Here is a 17,445-nt window from a genome sequence, read left to right as displayed (position 1 = left end):
TCTGTGTTCTAACTGTTTGTAATTGTAAAATTTTGTGCCCAACAAACTTGAAGTTAATGTACGTATGTGAAAATAGAAGATTGGAAATTAGTATGATTCTATAAAAATAATTTTTAATTTATATAAAAATAAAAAGTAGTAAGGAAGGATTTGTTGGTGGCCTCCCTTCTACCATCAGGGGAGAAACAGCCGAAACGGAGAACAAATAATCCACAGAACCAAGTATCATGTTTTGATAACGCAGCGGGATTCGGCGGAGAGGGCATGAGCAACGGAAGATTTCGTGTGTTTTTTTTTTAAATCTTTTTAAATTTATTCTTTCAATTTTCAGGCAAACAAAAGAGAAAGCTGCAGCTGGGCTGGTTTCGTGGACTAGTAAAGTGTGATCCTAATATATGATTTTTTAATAAATTTTTTAAACTTGTATTATTGATTAAAAATAACACTGCCAATTGGATCAAAACATATTGGAGGCTTTCCTATCACTCGTTTGTTTTCTCCCACCTTTCTTGCCAGTCTTCATGCGGGAAGGAACTTCAAGTAAACAAGCTTAGGCTGCCTTAGACGTCACATTTGTACTGGACTTAATTGCAAGAAAGCAGATTCCCTCACTTTGGATCTAAGGAATAGAAGGTGGGCACCCCGGAAAGTAAGCACACATTAGCACAGGGGCGAACTCCACTCTAAAGTATGATAAGAATAGAATCTAGCTACACATGAATATAGAACTTAGTGCTACGAAGACATCTACGAAGACAGGACTTGGCCAAAAGGAACCCATTACCCTAAGGGCGATCGGTCCCTTAGTTACAGACAGTAGTATGTGCTACTTCCTTTCCCCAACCCTTTCCTGCAGCGAGCCACAGTCCACGAACTCCAGCGAATCACTCGGTGGGGAAGCGTCGATGGGAAGATAAAACCCGGGAGAAAAAGAATACTTTCCTCCGTCGCAGGAAGAGTTTCATTCTGCCGCCGCTGCCCGAGCTCTCCTCGTCGCATCCTCGCCCGTCTTCCTCTCGCCATCATGTCTCTGTCTCTCTCTCTCTCTCTCTCTCTCTCTCTACCCCTGTCCGCTTGATCTCTCTCCTTCTCGACTATTCTATTGGGGTATCCAAGGATTCTGACATCATCGCTTGTCAATCTGTGCAGATGCCGCTGCCTCTGCCTCGAAGCCTTTTATCATCCCTCGCTTTTCCCCCTCCGGCGCTTCCCCGCTCGTTTCTTCCTTCACGCGCGCCTTCCCCAGTGGTAATCAATCCTTCCTTCGGCATTTGCTGAGTGCTCCATTTCATTTCAAGTATGATTCTTGTCAGAATTTGACACGGTTGACGCTATGTCAAGGATTAGTTAGACATGAATCTATGCTACTAGGTATTCGACACAGGAATCTAGATTTTTAATCTCGTATCACATCTTATTCAACGGATAATCTTGTGATCCTGTCCTGCATCATGGGAATCTTTGTGCTTTCTCACTGTAAGTGGATTTGGGTTATCCAGCTGCAACCATATATGAGACACTGTGTTTGATTTGTGGTGGAGTCTCCATTCCAGTCAATTTCATCATAAGGCTATATACTTCTAGCTGAATTAGATGATACAAGGTACAAGTAACCAGTGAGTAAACTACAACACTTAAATCTTTCTGTTTCCAGTGTGCCATTTTTTTTTTATTCGGGTAGATTAAGAGTCAATGAATATTGTCTATTTATATTTGTATCTAGATTCACAGTAAAGTTCCCTCATCAATGTAAGCTTGATAGGTTGGTAGCATGATTGAGAATCTCATTATTTTTTTCATTGTACTTCCAATGATATCCTACAGATATCTTTTATCTCTAAGAAACCTAAGCTTTATCAACAGACATCATTCGCTTTTTGACTGTAGATTCTGGGTGATATTGGACTTCGCTTGAAAATTGGCATATCATGTGTGAAAACATGGTTTAAGATGTTATCTACATGATGATATAATGTGTTTCTATAATGCTCCATCTCGAGAAACTATAAGGTGAACTCTTTTATCAAAATAAGAAATTCTTTTGCTCCAGTAACAGTAAGAGAAAATAGGCTCAGTACCCTTATGGCCTTTTATGATTGAGTCGGATGGTTTAAGGACATTGGTAGTATTGTAATCCTTATAAGCTTAGCTTTGTATTCAGACATACTATCATCGTTTTCCTATTTGTTCCTATTTAAAATAACAAGACTTTACTCACTGTCTTAGTAGTATGACATGATGATCCAGCTATCTTTGCGGAACAAGAGACCATCTACTTTTCTGATTTGCTCCTCTCAACATCAAGACACTGAAGAATTCACTTATTCTTATACTGATACTTGAATGTATTTATATGCAGTCATCTGGATTACATCCAGGAGAAGGAAGGTTAATCTTCAAAGAACATCTGTTTCTATTAGGTGTGAGCAGGGAACAAAGGAGAACAATGGATTGGATGTATGGCTGGGTCGCTTTGCTATGGTTGGATTTGCAACAGCGATAACTGTTGAAATATCAACAGGGAAAGGGCTTCTAGAGGTATGAACTTGAAATTATCCATAGAGATCTTCAATATAGATTGTTGCATGTTATAAATACTTGTGGGTAATAGTTAAATTTCTTTAGATGATATTTTCTTGCCTCTTATCCTGACACTTTTCTTGTTCCTGCTCTTGTAATAACTTGATCAAGAGAAAATTATTGTGAAATTTTCAAAGATGATCGAATGCTTATACTAGGAAATCTTGTATTGAAATTCTGAACTAATACATTGTGTGTCTAATTGCTCACTTTTGTCGATTAACATTCTCTCATTTCTTTTGATACTTGCGCTAAAGAAAGAAAATGGCCTTCATAGATTACATTGGACATTGAATTCATCGTGAAATGCTAACGACAATCTTTGTTTTACAGAACTTTAGGTTTATAATACCACAACCAACTTTGGCATTCATGGTGACAACACTTGTGGATGCTCTTTCAGTGTTCTTCTTTCAGTCTGCCTCTCAAGATTAATTATTTTACTTTGTGTCATTATTTCTTTTATCCCCTTCAATGAGACAAGAATTGTTTGACTGTGTCTGATATTTTGTATTTTACAGTTCCTTATACTAGATAAAGCATACACTCTTCTCTATTATCATTCTAGATATTGTTGGGATTGACAAGTATTATGAAATTTCTTAATCCTATATATTAGAAGAATAAAAAATCCTAATATGCGAAAGTGTGTTTGTGAAAGAAAGAACACTTGAAAGGGGGTCTGATTCTTCTATAAATATTTTATATAATTTTAATTTTTAATTGGGGAAAGAGACAAGAATTGTTTGGTTTTGTGCTAGATATTTTATATTTTACACTTTCTTATACTATATAAAGCATACAATTTTCTCCATTATCATTCAAGATATGTTTGATATATTGGATTATATAGTTAGTTTCCTCTTTGTGAAGCTTAATAATGCTTTGCATTCTCATTCAAGATATATTTAGAGTCTCATATCCATGTTTGCTCCATTATCATCATCATCCTTATCTTTCTCGCGTTGAATTCATTTTTCTTTTGTATTTTGAAGGCCTCGTTGGCAAGGACTTTCTAATCCTACGTGGCTCCACCGTTCCAGCACGTGTACTTTGAGCTCGTTAACATATAAGTATGCTCGGGACCCACAATTACATTTTATATTTATTTTATTAACTCGTTGGCTATAAATATCTCTCGGCAATCGGTCGCCTTCGGCTAGGCCTGCGATTTCCGGTTCCACCAAGCGCTAACTTTCCAGCGAATTAGTCGTCTCCGCTCGCAGCTAATTTTCCAGGAACTAAATCTCCGCAGATGAACAGAGATCAGGAGTCGGCGTGGCTTGAGGCGCAGGGGATCGACATCAGCGAGGACCTCGTCGCGGCTGCCCGGCGGCAGCTGGCTTTCCTCGCGGCCGTCGATCGGCTGAGGCGTCTCTACGATGGGCCCTTGTTGGATCGCGCGATCTGCAGGTACGGGCATCCTTGGTGGAACCTTGCGTGTGATAGGGTTTACACGGTGACCTCCGACGTCGAAGATTGCAGGTTGCCTTTTTTGAAAGGTTGCCTCGATTTGATGAGGGATTAGGAATTAAAACTATGAGATCAGAACGAAAACTTAAACGTGCAAGTTATAACCTATGTCGATGTTGTTGCCTGGGTGTTGCGACCAACCAAAGAAATCCTTTTGTCAACCATTTATTGTTTACTCATTCAATCAGGCGGATGGGGAACGGGAAAGGGTAAAAGTCAACGAATACTTTAAGAATTAGGAAGATGCGAGATTGACGGCAACCATGAGGTATGTCTAATGCTGTTGTTCATTATTGGTTAACCAAATGATTCGATGAGTGTTGAGCCTACTTTTGTTGTCCATATGCGTGACATCAATTTTTTTTTAAAGCAAATTGGAGGGCCCTTTCATTTCACAAGGGGTGAAATAGTCAAAATGTAAGTTCGAAGGATAATATATTATACTGCGAAGATGGATGGCTTTAATTCTGTCGTTCTACAGGATGAGTGGTACAACCAAAGAGAAAACATATATTTATATATAAGATCTCACCTCAAACAAGTACAAAAGATGAATATGTTATTACAGATTAAAGCTAATGTGGCATTACTTTCTTTGGAATAATCCATCTCCATGCACGTTGATAGTGCCTGGTTGACAGCTGATCTATGTTCCCAGCAGATTGCTGAACGATAAGCCTATTTCTTTCAGTCCGCTATGTGCAGCACCAGCCCAAGCGACAACTTCTATCTTATTAGTTGATGTTGTGGTTTGTCCCTGTCTCCTCATGGTTTTGCACATCTCTCTGATCAGATTGGTATTGGCTCTCTTCTATCCAATCTCTCTTATCTTCAACTGTGTATGCTACGAGTCCATCCAAACACTTTAATCCTGATAGTTAGCATCACATTGGTGATATTTGCTAACTGAACTTGAAAGCTTCGATGTCGAAGATGTCTTGCCTGTTGTAGAAGTTCATAGATGGATTTTTCATAACTTAATCTAAAAATACACATCAAAAGTTTGTTTGCCATGACTTAAGGGATATCATGAGGTCATAGTAAGTATTTCTGAAAATTCTCTTAACAAGATTTTCCTTCTTTAGATTCTTTCCTCTTTCTCGTGAAGGTTGAACCGATCTTTGAACTTCTGTTTCATCAGAATTGAACTTTGGAGAATGAGATCCAGATTCCATGTTTTGACATGCAATAATGTGAGAAGAAGATGACATATGGACATTTTGCTTTCTAGGTACAAGGCTTGTTGGCTTCCTTTGCTGGCCAAACACTGTGAATGTGGAGTAACAGATGGATCTCTGTATGTTCCATTGGACTGTGAATGGATATGGCACTGTCATCGACTCAATCCGGTGGTCATCTATTCTGAGGATTATATCCTTTTTTACAACTGCTTCTTTCAATGTGTTTTGGTGGAAAATACCTTATTCTGTTTCACATTCAGGTTCAATACAAAAAGGACTGTAAGGAAACTTTTGGGAGGATCCTGAATAACCATAATGTTAAATCCTCTCTGCAAGGAAATTCCAAACTTGAAATGACAGAAAAATGGTCTAGGCTGTATCCTGAGGAACCTTTTGAGCTTGACTGTAGCAGTACTTCTTCAGAGGAAATTCTTGATAAGTACCCCGGAGCTGCTTCAAGTATTTCATATGACTTGGTTTCTGCTGTCAAAAGGCAGTCTTCTTTCTGCTACCAGGTTGCTAAACCATTACTGCCTTTTCAGTGTGCTGACAGTATTTGAGGTTCTAGTCTAGTGTAGTATAGCGATTGTTATTCTTTATTCGTCTAACTGTAAGAAACAGGAATGAGTTTAGCAAGGTATGATGAACTTGCAAAAAATTACCTTTTCTTATTTTTATCCTGTTCAGTCAAGGATTTCTTTGTCTAGCCTTCCTCTTTACGGTCAAGGATAACATAAAGGAGTCACTTGTACATGCCATGCTGTTTTGGTCAAGCAAATGAGCATGCTTACATGTGATGACCAGGAACTGTACAATTTGACAAGCTATAAATTCATAACAAGCAAGATCTGTGACTTTTTGATGAGTTATCGGTTCTACAGAACGTCATGAAGATGGCTAAAAGAAATTTTGAGTCTGGGAACCATATAACAATGATTCAGGACATAGTTCATGAACTAATTTCTTCATATAATAAATACTAGAGAATAGAGGTAATGATATTAGAAAATATATTAGGGCTAATAGAACAGGCTGGTTATGGACTTATGGAGATGACGTTTTCATGCTTCTGCAAATGATTCTGATTCTTAAAAAAGAGGACAATAAGATTAGAGTGGCAAATCGTTCTGCTATGTTAAGTTGATCAAGAAAGTTTGAAACGTTTTATCTTATCAACTTCTAGATAACTCAGGGAATTTGACTGGCACTGATGCCAAAACATATTGAAAAGAACTGTAAATGCTTGACTAGAATTAAGAATGGTGGCTGTTGACTTGAAACTGGATTGCCATATGCTTTTGCAAAGACTGATCCAGTACATGCCTATTGAATCTTTCTTGCCTATTAAGGCAAGAAAGAAAGTTTTTAATTTGTCTTCACCTTTCATTTTCCCATTAGGTGAGCTACTATTTATGTTGGAAAATTCCTCAAAGGCATGTCAAAAATAATAAAGATGTAGAATCATATTAATATAGCTTTTGAAACTGAAATCTTGACCTGAACATAGAGCTATTTAAAAAATGTGTAACATTTGTGGTTTTACAAATATGTATTTTAAATTTGATTTATGCTTATTTTGATGTGATTAGATTATCTTTTAAAAAAAGCTGTTTATTTTGCATAATTCTTTGTATGTTTCGATCTGAAACCACAAGTATAGGCATAATTCATGGTTTCTTTTTTTTCTTTAATGTTTGAAAATGGTCATTTTGCTCACACTTCTAAGTCAAAATTGATGCACTATTCATTTAAAGTCATTAGGCAGTTTTGTAGCCAATACTAGTCACACAGGACCACCTGAATATCTGGTTACTTGCTTCAATTTCTACATTGTGTGCATTTGCTTAATGTTGGATTGTTTTAGACTTTTGTATTATGCTTTCCAGTGAAGATTAGTTTTTGGCTTCCTCCAAAGTTGTTTATCACTTTCTGTAAGAAAATTTGTCAGCAGCTACTATATCTGTAAAGGACCAAGTGAATGATGGGATTCAAGTATTATTCAATTTTAGCTGGCCTTCTTGATACTATATGATGTACAGACAAGTATACTTTCTAAGGGATGCATGGGTTTTTGTCCTGCATGGTGTCTGATCTCTTTCAGTTTTAGAACTTATCCTTGCTATCTTAAGTTCAACTGGTTCATGCTTGAATGATCTTCTTACCGTAAAACTAATGTTGACAGATTGATGACATATCTAATTTGAATTTGTGTCCATATGATCTCTATTTGGCATGCTATGTCAAATTATCTCGTCGGAGTTGGGTGGAATGCTTTTTCATCTACATCATCTGAATATTTCCACTCCTTTTGGTTCACAGGAATGCTTCTTTTTTTTTTTTTTTTTTCTGATTTCACCCTTGTTATTTGATAGGTCTCAAAACCAAGCATGCATGACAACCGCTTTCTTGAAGCAGCAGTGAACAGATATAAGGGGTTTCTGCATCTAATCAAGAAAAATCAGGATCAGTCAAAGAAACTCTTCTGCGTACCAACTTATGACATAGATCTTATATGGCATTCTCACCAGCTACATCCAGCTTCTTACTGCAATGACATGATTAAGCTGCTTGGGAAGGTATTGGAGCATGATGACACAGACTCTGATAGGTCCAAAGGAAAGAAACTTGATGTTGGATTTAGTGAAACTACAAAGCAATGGGAAGATACATATGGTTTGAGATACTGGAGAGCTGGCACAATGTACAGAGGCAAATTCCCTTCTCAAGTAATATCCCATTCATATTTCTCTAGCCATCGGGATGTAAACAAAACAATACCTTATAATTCCCAGCATTGCATTGCACTTACTCACCCAATGGTGGTTGAGGTAGTATTCAGAAATTATTAAGTTATTCCTTTCATTTTTAACTGAATCCAGTTACGACTGTGCTTTAAGCTTGAAGGCAAGGAACTTTTCAATATTCTGCTTTTAGACATGTTGATATATGTGATTTACTTCTAAAACAGTTTTCAGATAATTTACAATTGCATTTATTGGATTTAAGTAAAATCTTATAAAAAAAACAGTTTCAGGTCACAAAAACTTTCATGAAAATCATGGAATTTAATTCTCCAAGTTCTTGTATCAATCTTTTTTGTTTTTTTGGCAATATGATCGTGCTATTTGAGTAAAACTTAAATATTGGTGACAGTTGAAAAGTATCTAGAATTTAAAGCCTTGTCACGATAAGCACCAAGCATATCTCTTCCGAGATCCATATTAATGGAATAGGGATTTACATGCAAATAAAGACAACTATCTGTACCTTTCTAGTTTTAGTTACAATCACTCTCTTTTCTTCAGGTACTTTTGGAGATTGTGGAGGTAAAAAACTTACCAGACTGCCAAAAGGGTGACTTGTTTGTATCTTTTAGCAAGAAAAAACCAGACGTGCTCTTCTATGGAGGTGGTACACTAAGCATTCAATCTGAATCTGGTAAGAAACATGTAGCTAGCTTCAAATGTGAACCTACTGGAGAGATGATTTTGGCCCTTACGTCTAAATTGAATTCCAAGATTTGCTCATCTAGGCGAGCCAGTATTATTGGGACAACCTCAATTTCCCTTCAGGACTTGATGAATCCAGATTCTGAATTATCAATTGAGAAGTGGTTCGAATTGAAGTCCCATTCTCGAACTATGGACACTGAACCTATTTGTCTATGGGTTGCTATGTCTTTTACTGTTCCAGTCCCTGCTCCCTTTGAATTTCGGATGTTCAAGACACACCCTATCTCCACCAATTCATGCTTCTTACGACTTTCAGGAAAGGAAATGTTCAGAAGTTGGACTTGTTTCCTTGATCATAGTGGTGATGAAGTCATCCGTTTATGCATCAGGTATGCATAGCACATGTAGGCCTCCAAATAATAGTCTCCACATGATTGTAGTTGACGTATTTTGAGCTAGATCAGCGTGTCATTGTTGGGTGAGCATCAGACGTAAAAAAAAAAAAAAAGAAATACCTTCTCTCCTGCTGCTATGGTATCCTGAGGAACACATTTGGAATATAGGAAAATATTTTATCAAAATGATAGGAAGTAAATAGTATTTCATTCTTTTCATCTAAAATATCACATCTGACTAGACGGCTGTAAGCATGTAACATTCACCTCGATATTTATGATTTTGCAAAGTAGATGATATTCTATCAGAAAGGTATGGAATGCTAATTGGCTGTTAGTTTAAATTCCACAGAAATTTGAAGAAATCAAAAGGTTCAAACACTACTGCTTCAGAGAAGAAAGTGGTTGGCATATCAAGTCTATGGAGACAACAATGCCTGCTAGCAGAGTGTGTAGATAACAGATGGTCACTGAATGACTATAATTTCTCACTAGTTGTTGAGAAGATAAAAGGTCAAGATGGTTCTATACTTGAGATCAAAGGTGATCACCAGGTTAGTGCATCTAGTACAAGTTCAGTGAACTACTAATCCATAATGAAAATTGGTGTTTCTCTTGATATCTTACTCGTGAAGTGCCTATCGTTGTTATTTGGTCAAAAAATATTAACAATGCAATGACACAACTATTAGATATTCCTTCTTTTTAACCTGCTAAATATGCTGAGAGTGCTCGACTTGTTATGTTATGCAAGGAGTGATGTGGCTTTCCGGTTGCTGAATTCATGCCATGGTATGTCATACCATATTATCTAATGTCATACACCAAGGCTTGTTAGGAAAATATATGCAGGCATGACCACCATGGTCCATGCACCGATGTACACTAGATACACATTCAGTGGTACAAGACAGCACAATTCATCAAGCATGGCCCATAGTCACAAACCACATACTCTGTTATCGCTATGCTCCCCATCCACTCAACAGAGGAGTACAGCCATCCATCCATGCTTCATTAGTGCAACCCATGTATAGCAAATGCCAGGGATTAAAGTAACTTCTTGTATTTAATTGAAGAGGAAAACAGTTAATTGGTGCTGTGGGTGTCAAGCCTCTTACATTCCAGAATTTTGAAAGAAAATATTGCATGCTATGTGTAAGAACATATGGAGTAAGACATTTCTGAAGCTGATTTACGGGTACTTGAAATGTGAAAGAGTCATATTGTGGACTGGCAAAAGAATATTCTTGATTTATGTGCATTTTGTTCAACTGTAATCCTTGAATGCCATTTACAAGAGCAAAACAAGTGCATAAAATATTTTTTCAGCAAACTGAGCTTCATTTCCAGTTGTTACTACCCATGTTTGCTGCCACATCTTGAATTGCATTTCAATTTAGATTGTTTTGGAGGCCTCATCTTAGCTTTGTACAGTTTTTCTTCACGATAAGATCATGATATCCTTCATTAGAATTGCCGTGTCTTCAGAGACCGGTTAAGTTTAGAACGATAAAGAGAAGATTAGTGTGACCCCCTTGCTAAGATTAGCTTGATCGTTGGACAATGATGACATGCACAAATCGAGAAATGGATCATTAAAATTGCCACAGGCTTAATCAACCAACTGCTCCTATGTGATATCCTTTTTCAAGTCTTATATAACGAAGACAATAAAGAAGAAACCAGTTAGCCAAGGCAACATGGATGGGAAAATTAAGTGAGATTGGGATTTAAGCAAATAAAGTAGCTACCAGGTTATCATGGAATGAGACCCTCTGATAGTGCTAGAAGTAGAAATTTGTGAAACTGCAGATGATCACAAATCATTTCAATACAACTGGTTCGATTCAAACAAGAGAATATCACTGCCACATCATGTCAGTTTACTATAACTGAGAATATTTTATGTCTGTGAACATGAAGTCTTTTTATTTGCTCCAAGTAGCAATGTTCCGTAAAATCATAAATAAGAGTAGATTAACTTCTTTGCCAAACTGTTGAATGCCGATCAGCCAATCTATGATGCTATCTTGTATTCAGGCTGTCGTTGCACTTGGTTTTGTATGCACTTGTTAGTCCTTTGTTTTCTCGATACATTCAAGTTATAGGAATTTACTAACATCTCATCCTTTTAACAGATGAAGCTGTTCCTCGGAAAATGGCTGGAATATGAATCCGACAGTTTAAAGGAAAGGAATGACAAGGAGTTGTTCATCACACTCGTAGAGTTATCAGCTGAAAATCCATATGGCAAAGCAGTAGCATTGTTTGACATGAGATCGAGCTCAGTCGAGGTAATATAACCTTTTTGCCTGCTATCCAGATTTGTCCTTCAACAAAGTGCTCGTATTACTTACTGCACCTCCTTGGCAAATAGGTGAATGAGGAGAGGTTTGTTTTGCTTGGTGTCCTGTTGGCCTTCATACTCAAAGACATAATTAAAGGAGGAGGAGAAAATGCCCTCCTCATTCTCAACAAAGAAGATGCAGAAGAGATCTCCAAATCAAATGTTGAATCTGTTAAACAGAAGTCGGAAAGAGGTTTGACTCAAATCCCTCCCTGGCAGCAATAGTAGCTGTTATCGGAACAGGCGTTGACCTGAGATTAAGCGTGGAAACCGTGTGTAACGAGTGTGGAGGTGATATGTTGGCTGGTGTTCAGAGTGGCGGCTGTGGCGATGCTTGCGGCGCAACTGCGAACGCAACGATCGACCCATGTAATCTACCTACTGCTTGGATGATGAATAATGTGTTGGCGAGGCCTGCACTGTGTACGGACAAAGACATACTCTGTTGATGTAATGCAACGTTGAAGCTTTTGCTTCTCTTCGTACGTTGAGCTCTACTCACAGGTGCAGCGTTGTGACGGACGATCTCGCAAGCTTAGGCTTCGAGAGCTGAGACGTCAGTTCTGGTTCACCAGAATCATCGGGTCGGGTATGAACTAGATCAGATCCACAATGATGTGCTCGGCTTCGATAGTCGACGTGAAGTACGGATCACGTATCCCCAACTTCGACCCGTCGCCTTGCCGGATTTGGATCCGCATCTTAGTGCAGCGAGGTGGTTTTCTTGATAAATCTATATCAAAGATTAAATGATCGGAGCCCCTCAGCCGGCTGATCTTTCACGCGGTCCAAATCAATTCTAATCGAACCGTTGAGGGTTAAACCGAATCAAATCATTTTTTCGGTTCAATTAAAGATACTCTGAATTAGAACTGATTTGGATTTATCTAATAGAATAAATTAAAAAAAATCAATTTATAATTTTAAATAATATTTATATATATATATATAATAAATCAGTTTAATTCAATTAAATCGAACCAGGGTGACTTCAATCTGATTGATATCTTTTAAATTAAAATCGATTCGATTCGATTTGGTTCGAACTAGTTGACCGAACTAAAGAAGGATACCCTCGAACTAGAAACATTTGTGAATCAATTCAGACCGAACCGATTTTGAATTGGTTTAGTTTCGATGTGATTTGATCTTTCGATTTAATTTAAATCAGCTTTCTTCTCGACGACCTTTGCGTCGCATCATCCTCTCTGCCTTCTTTCTCGTCGACAAAGCATGATGGGGAGCATCCTCTCGTCGAGCTTCTTAGATGATGGTGGTCGAGGAGACATAGTGATAGCCTAATCTTGATCGTCCATTGAGAGTGTAAGACTTTCAAATCTCGATGCAAACATCAATATTTACAATTTGTTATTTGAATTCATAATTCTAATCCCAAAGCAATTTGAATTCATAATCCTAATCAAAGTAAACTCCTAAATGACTTGGGAAACTGGATTCGATAAATCCTCACTCGAAGTCGGAAACGTAGTCGTGTCTATATCATGTCTTCTTCCTGTTCTCCGCATTCCTCATCACCTCTCTACTGACTGCTCTTTTGCCTCTTCTGCTTCCTCCCGCCTCGCTTTCGAATCGAACATGGGGAGGTCATCGCCGGCTCCTCTGCTTCCTCCCGTCGCCCAACACCTGCAGCAGAGCTCTCTCATGGTCTCCTCCCCGGTCTCAGGAAGCTTGAGCTTAGAGCCACCGGATGAACAACACATGAGTTTTTTCCTCTATCCCCTCATCCTTGTCCTAGCGGCTGTCACGTTAGCCTTCTCCTACTACCTCCACAAAAGACGCGTTCCAGACCGTCGTCTGCCGGTCTATTTGCCGCAGCAGGATCGACCTGCCCGCCCTACAACCGTGCCAAATTTAGCTACAAAGACCGACGTGGGCGTGGAGATTCCGGTCATCGTCTACGGCGACGGCAGGTCTCCTGCTGAGGCCGACGAGAAGGAGAGCTGCGCGATATGCTTGGATAACTTTGAGGCCGGAGGGGAGGTGGGGATGCTGCCGCGATGCAGCCACATGTTCCACCCTGCGTGCATCAAGAAATGGTGGCTCTATGCCGACTGCAAGACCTGCCCGCTTTGCAGGGCCGTCGTGATCGCAGAAACAGCAGCAGTAACAGAACCGTGAGAAACAGCAGCGGCCGGCGGTGCTCGCAGTGTTTGCAGCGGTCCATCATCGGCCAAAACTAGATGGCGGTGCAGCTATACATGCATGTCTTCTTCGTATCCTCCGATCCTTGCTTCCTTCCATGCGTCTGCAATGCTTGCAGCAAACGATCCAATCGATGTAATCAACACCGTTGCTCAGCAACAATTGAACCTTTTGATTTGTTGTTAGTATCGGTCTCGGTTACAGTATTTCTAAATAGACTTTATTCTAAATCTATTCGAGAAATATCACATAACTAATATTATAAATCCATCAGTCTAATATTAGAAATCATCATAAATAAAAAGGCATGTAAATGAAGGCGGAGAAATACTTAAAAAAGAGAGATTTTTCTCATGAAATATATGTACAGCCTATATTTTTCATGATTAATTACCCTTTATATTTTGATCTTTATATTTTCAAAAATTATATTGGGATCTATGAATATTTAACCTCATATAAGTATAGAAATATTAATACATTTAATCTCATAAATATAATTTGTTTTCGAGCTTGTTTTATCCGTAACGTGAGTCGTGTCCTAAGTCGGTCTCTAGGAAGATGTACTTAAGCCAACAGTGACCCACGAACGACTCGTGTGGCGCCTGTCAGGACGACAGAGAGGATGAGGCGGTGGTTCTCCATGGCCGCAGCCGTCGTCGCTGCTCTCCTCGCCCTCGCCGCCCACGTCTCCCTCTACTCCCCCATCTCTCCTCTCCCTCTCCCTCTCCCTCTTCCCGTCTCCCCCTTCACCCACAACAACCTCCTCCAGGTTCTCCCTTTTACTCCTCGCTGGTCCTGCTATGTGTGTGCGCTCATACTCACGTCTTCTGCCTGTGTTGCGGGGCACGCAGAGGGCGGAGAAGCTGGGAGAAGGCAGGCTGGAAGGGCCCGAGGACGTGTATGTCGACGGCGATGGCACGCTGTACACCGCCACAAGGGACGGTTGGATCAAGAGGATGCATGCAGCAAATGGGTCTTGGGAGGACTGGAGGCTGGTGGGCGGCTCGTCTCTGCTGGGATTCACCCTCTCCGTCTCCGGTGACGTCCTTATTTGTGATGCCGATAAGGTTGGCCTCTCTCTCTCTCTCTCTCTCTCTCTCTCTCTCTCTCTCTCTCTCTCTCTCTCTCTCTCTCTCATTAGGTTACCTCTTGACAGGGTCTGCTGAAGGTGGGAAAGGAAGATGTGGTCATTCTTGCATCAGAAGTGAACGGCAGCAAGATCAGGTCTGCCTTCCCCTCTTCTTCTTCTTTCTCAGTGAAGTCCACAGTAATCTGCAGTAAGACAACCCTCCATGAAATTTCTGCACCACTACTGCAAGATTCCTCCGTTCAATGCATTGTCAATTGTCGTTGTCTACCACACCATTGTCAAACCTGTGTTTTGTTGTCATGTTTGCCATCCTCTTTGGTTGATGGTGATGGGTGCTCTCTATGCCTTTGATCTGCTTATAGCTTGTCCATTGTCTGTTCTGTTTTATTACAGCATTTAGATCAGCCTCTTTCAAATGTGTGCCCACCATTGCTTAGCCACTGAATTGGGTTGGCAGCTTGTGTGACTCTTAGAACACACCAAAAAGCCAAAGGTCTGCGACGTTGACGTAGCATCATCGTCTCATCTTTTATCGTTGTTCTTCTTTCTTATCCAAACAACCACCAATAACCCAATATTATTGTCATCTATCACCATCGAAAACGTAACTAAAATATTGAAATGAAGTTAGATACTTCACTTTCAAATATAAAATTTTTAAGTTCAAAAATTAAATATAATTTTTTTTTTATGTTTAAAAATCAAAATACTAAATAGATCTAACTAAAGAAAACAATCTATAATTAGATCCTCACACATCTCAATTGTTTTTTGGGTTTTGTGAGAATCACATGTCAAGCTTGGTTTCACTTGTTGCATGTTATCTTGCATCAGTATAAAATGACATAAATTAAACATATATGCATGTCTAATATTACATGTTATTTTTTCATATTTGTCTTTCAGTACTTCCAATTACTATTTTTACAATATTTTTCTTTTTATAAATATATGTATTTACATATAGTTAAGAATATTACCTTTATTAGATCTTGAGGAGAGATGCATTCTCTTTCAGCTGCGACTAGTTTCTACCTCAACTAAGATATGAACGAGCAATTACTGCATCCTGCAAAGAACCAGATGACACTGACACTACAAACGCGAGGTTTCTGTAGGTTTGCGGACGATGTCATCGAAGTTTCCGATGGCAGCGGAGCGTACTTCAGCGACGCCAGCAGTAGGTTCGGCCTTCACGAATGGTTTCTCGACCTCCTCGAGGCCAGGCCCAATGGCCGGCTCCTCAAATTCGACGCCTCGACGAAGGAGACGACGGTGGTGCTGGCGGACCTGGTCTTCCCCAACGGCGTCGCCCTGTCGTCCGACCAAGACTTCCTGGTGGTGTGTGAGACATGGAGGTGTGCAAAGTGCTTCCATGGCATTGCTTGTCTGCTTCTTGTTTCGGTTGTGTTCGGTGTGCTGCTCTTCTGACTCGTATCAGTTCGAACCCAGGTTCCGGTGTTTGAAGCATTGGCTGAAGGGGAAGAAGACGGGGGAAACCGAGGTTTTCATTGACAACCTCCCGGGAGGACCTGACAACATCAAGCTAGCACCCGACGGCTCCTTCTGGATCGCCGTCCTGCAGGTGCTCTGTTTGCACTCTTCCTCTAACCCGCCCTCGCTTCGGTCCTCCTCACGTAGCTGACACCGTGTCGCACTGTTTCAGTTGCGGTCGAAAGGGATGGACCTGCTCCATCGATCACAGACGGCGAAGACAGTGGTGGCGGCGTTTCCGAAGGTTGTTAAGGCGCTTCAGGCCATGGGAAGAGGCGCCATGGTCGTGAACGTGGGGAGCGATGGGAAGATAAGAAGGATGCTCGATGATTCTGATGGCAAGGTCATGTCCTTCGTCACCTCCGCCATGGAATTCCAGGGCTATCTCTACCTGGGCAGCCTGCACTCCAACTTCGTCGGCAAGCTAAACATCCGCAGCGATCATCCGCTTTGATGGCAGCGAAGAGCAGAAGAGCTTGTCACCGAGCTCCATCAACATATACTCTCCTTGCACCGTCTCACTCGACCTTCCTCTTCGGAATGCATGCCATGTTTCGAAGTGTAGCTTGAGTTCCTCTTTGGAAAGATTAAGACCCCAATAATTCTGCTGACAGGATATTAATCTAAGTTTAGAGTATCTATTTGCAAAATTTACCTAAATTTAGAGTATCTCGAATAATTATGAAGTTGATTAGGGACGTATATGCAATTAAATGATTGATTAGGTTATAACCACGCGATGGAGTTCTTCAGATTTACATCGACGGCTTCGATCATCCTTCGGCTCGGATGACTTGATCGTAAATATCGTTGAAGTGCAGGAGTATATGTGTAATTTAAGGAGGCATTTGTATATATATATAGGGGTTGAAACCGCCTTTCCCGCCCCGTGCGTGGATTCGATTCCCTGTTCTTCTTCCCTTCGCCCAATTCTCCGCCGCTGGTAAGCGAAGTTAGGGTTTCTTTTCCTTCTTTCTTGTTGAACAATGTGTTCCGGCGATTTCTTTGCAATGTATTGATGTTTTTACCGAATCTTGCGTCATATATAGGAGGGATTAATCTACTATTCCTTTCTTTATTTCGGATGATCGCGAAAGCCTTGCGAGTCTGTACGGAAATTGACCTATCAATGTCGATCTGGAGGACGAGTCGGTGCGTTTCTTTTAGAAGGTACCATTATGATGAACGAGCCGCTTTTCATCTACGGTTTGGATGTTTTGAACAGATCTATGCTTTCTGCAGGCTTTCATCGAATTGTTTGGTA

General features: G+C 40.0%; 4 protein-coding genes across 5 annotated transcripts; all 4 read left to right on the top strand.

Moving 5' to 3' along the window:
* Nucleotides 1-56: 56 nt before the first annotated feature.
* Nucleotides 57-3,145, top strand: LOC135586282 (stress enhanced protein 1, chloroplastic-like). The gene is made up of 5 exons (XM_065173196.1): nt 57-62; nt 954-1,026; nt 1,150-1,248; nt 2,360-2,538; nt 2,914-3,145. The coding sequence occupies exons 1-5, from the start codon at nt 57-59 to the stop codon at nt 3,013-3,015; spliced, it is 459 nt and encodes a 152-aa protein (XP_065029268.1). The 3' UTR covers nt 3,016-3,145.
* Nucleotides 3,146-3,729: 584 nt separating this feature from the next.
* LOC103970781 (glycine-rich domain-containing protein 1) lies at nt 3,730-11,916 on the top strand. Of its 2 annotated transcripts, XM_018820703.2 has the most exons (9): nt 3,855-3,993; nt 4,242-4,321; nt 5,285-5,402; nt 5,495-5,749; nt 7,607-8,062; nt 8,540-9,075; nt 9,434-9,635; nt 11,223-11,378; nt 11,462-11,916. In XM_018820703.2, exons 2-9 carry the CDS (start codon nt 4,317-4,319, stop codon nt 11,654-11,656), a joined length of 1,923 nt encoding a protein of 640 aa, XP_018676248.2. In that variant the 5' UTR covers nt 3,855-3,993; nt 4,242-4,316; the 3' UTR covers nt 11,657-11,916. The 2 variants fall into 2 exon arrangements, with proteins under 2 accessions (XP_009382975.2, XP_018676248.2); XM_009384700.3 differs by lacking the exon at nt 4,242-4,321 and having other exon boundaries at nt 3,730-3,993.
* A 1,111-nt stretch (nt 11,917-13,027) lies between these two features.
* On the top strand, nt 13,028-13,570 carry LOC135652352 (RING-H2 finger protein ATL66-like). The gene has a single exon (XM_065173195.1). It carries the CDS (start codon nt 13,028-13,030, stop codon nt 13,568-13,570), a length of 543 nt encoding a protein of 180 aa, XP_065029267.1.
* Nucleotides 13,571-14,177: 607 nt separating this feature from the next.
* LOC135652486 (uncharacterized) lies at nt 14,178-16,808 on the top strand. The gene is made up of 6 exons (XM_065173443.1): nt 14,178-14,366; nt 14,449-14,664; nt 14,754-14,821; nt 15,806-16,045; nt 16,140-16,272; nt 16,354-16,808. The coding sequence occupies exons 1-6, from the start codon at nt 14,220-14,222 to the stop codon at nt 16,633-16,635; spliced, it is 1,086 nt and encodes a 361-aa protein (XP_065029515.1). The 5' UTR covers nt 14,178-14,219; the 3' UTR covers nt 16,636-16,808.
* Nucleotides 16,809-17,445: the final 637 nt, after the last annotated feature.

The sequence above is a fragment of the Musa acuminata genome, chromosome BXJ3-11 (genome assembly GCF_036884655.1).
Source record: "Musa acuminata AAA Group cultivar baxijiao chromosome BXJ3-11, Cavendish_Baxijiao_AAA, whole genome shotgun sequence".
In the NCBI taxonomy this organism is placed as follows: Eukaryota; Viridiplantae; Streptophyta; class Magnoliopsida; order Zingiberales; family Musaceae; genus Musa; species Musa acuminata.
The sequence above is the reverse complement of the archived record's forward strand: the minus strand, read 5'-3'. Positions and strand labels throughout refer to the sequence as shown.

Coding starts and splice junctions, on each gene's coding strand:
- LOC135652352 (XM_065173195.1), top strand. CDS start 13,028: ATGGGGAGGTCATCGCCGGCTCCTCTGCTTCCTCCCGTCGCCCAACAC.
- LOC135652486 (XM_065173443.1), top strand. CDS start 14,220: ATGAGGCGGTGGTTCTCCATGGCCGCAGCCGTCGTCGCTGCTCTCCTC. Junction 14,367..14,448: donor CCCACAACAACCTCCTCCAG/GTTCTCCCTTTT, acceptor CGGGGCACGCAG/AGGGCGGAGAAGCTGGGAGA. Junction 14,822..15,805: donor GTGAACGGCAGCAAGATCAG/GTCTGCCTTCCC, acceptor AGGTTTCTGTAG/GTTTGCGGACGATGTCATCG.
- LOC135586282 (XM_065173196.1), top strand. Junction 1,027..1,149: donor CGTCTTCCTCTCGCCATCAT/GTCTCTGTCTCT, acceptor CAATCTGTGCAG/ATGCCGCTGCCTCTGCCTCG. Junction 1,249..2,359: donor CACGCGCGCCTTCCCCAGTG/GTAATCAATCCT, acceptor ATTTATATGCAG/TCATCTGGATTACATCCAGG.
- LOC103970781 (XM_009384700.3), top strand. CDS start 3,836: ATGAACAGAGATCAGGAGTCGGCGTGGCTTGAGGCGCAGGGGATCGAC. Junction 8,063..8,539: donor CTCACCCAATGGTGGTTGAG/GTAGTATTCAGA, acceptor TCTTTTCTTCAG/GTACTTTTGGAGATTGTGGA. Junction 11,379..11,461: donor TGAGATCGAGCTCAGTCGAG/GTAATATAACCT, acceptor CTTGGCAAATAG/GTGAATGAGGAGAGGTTTGT.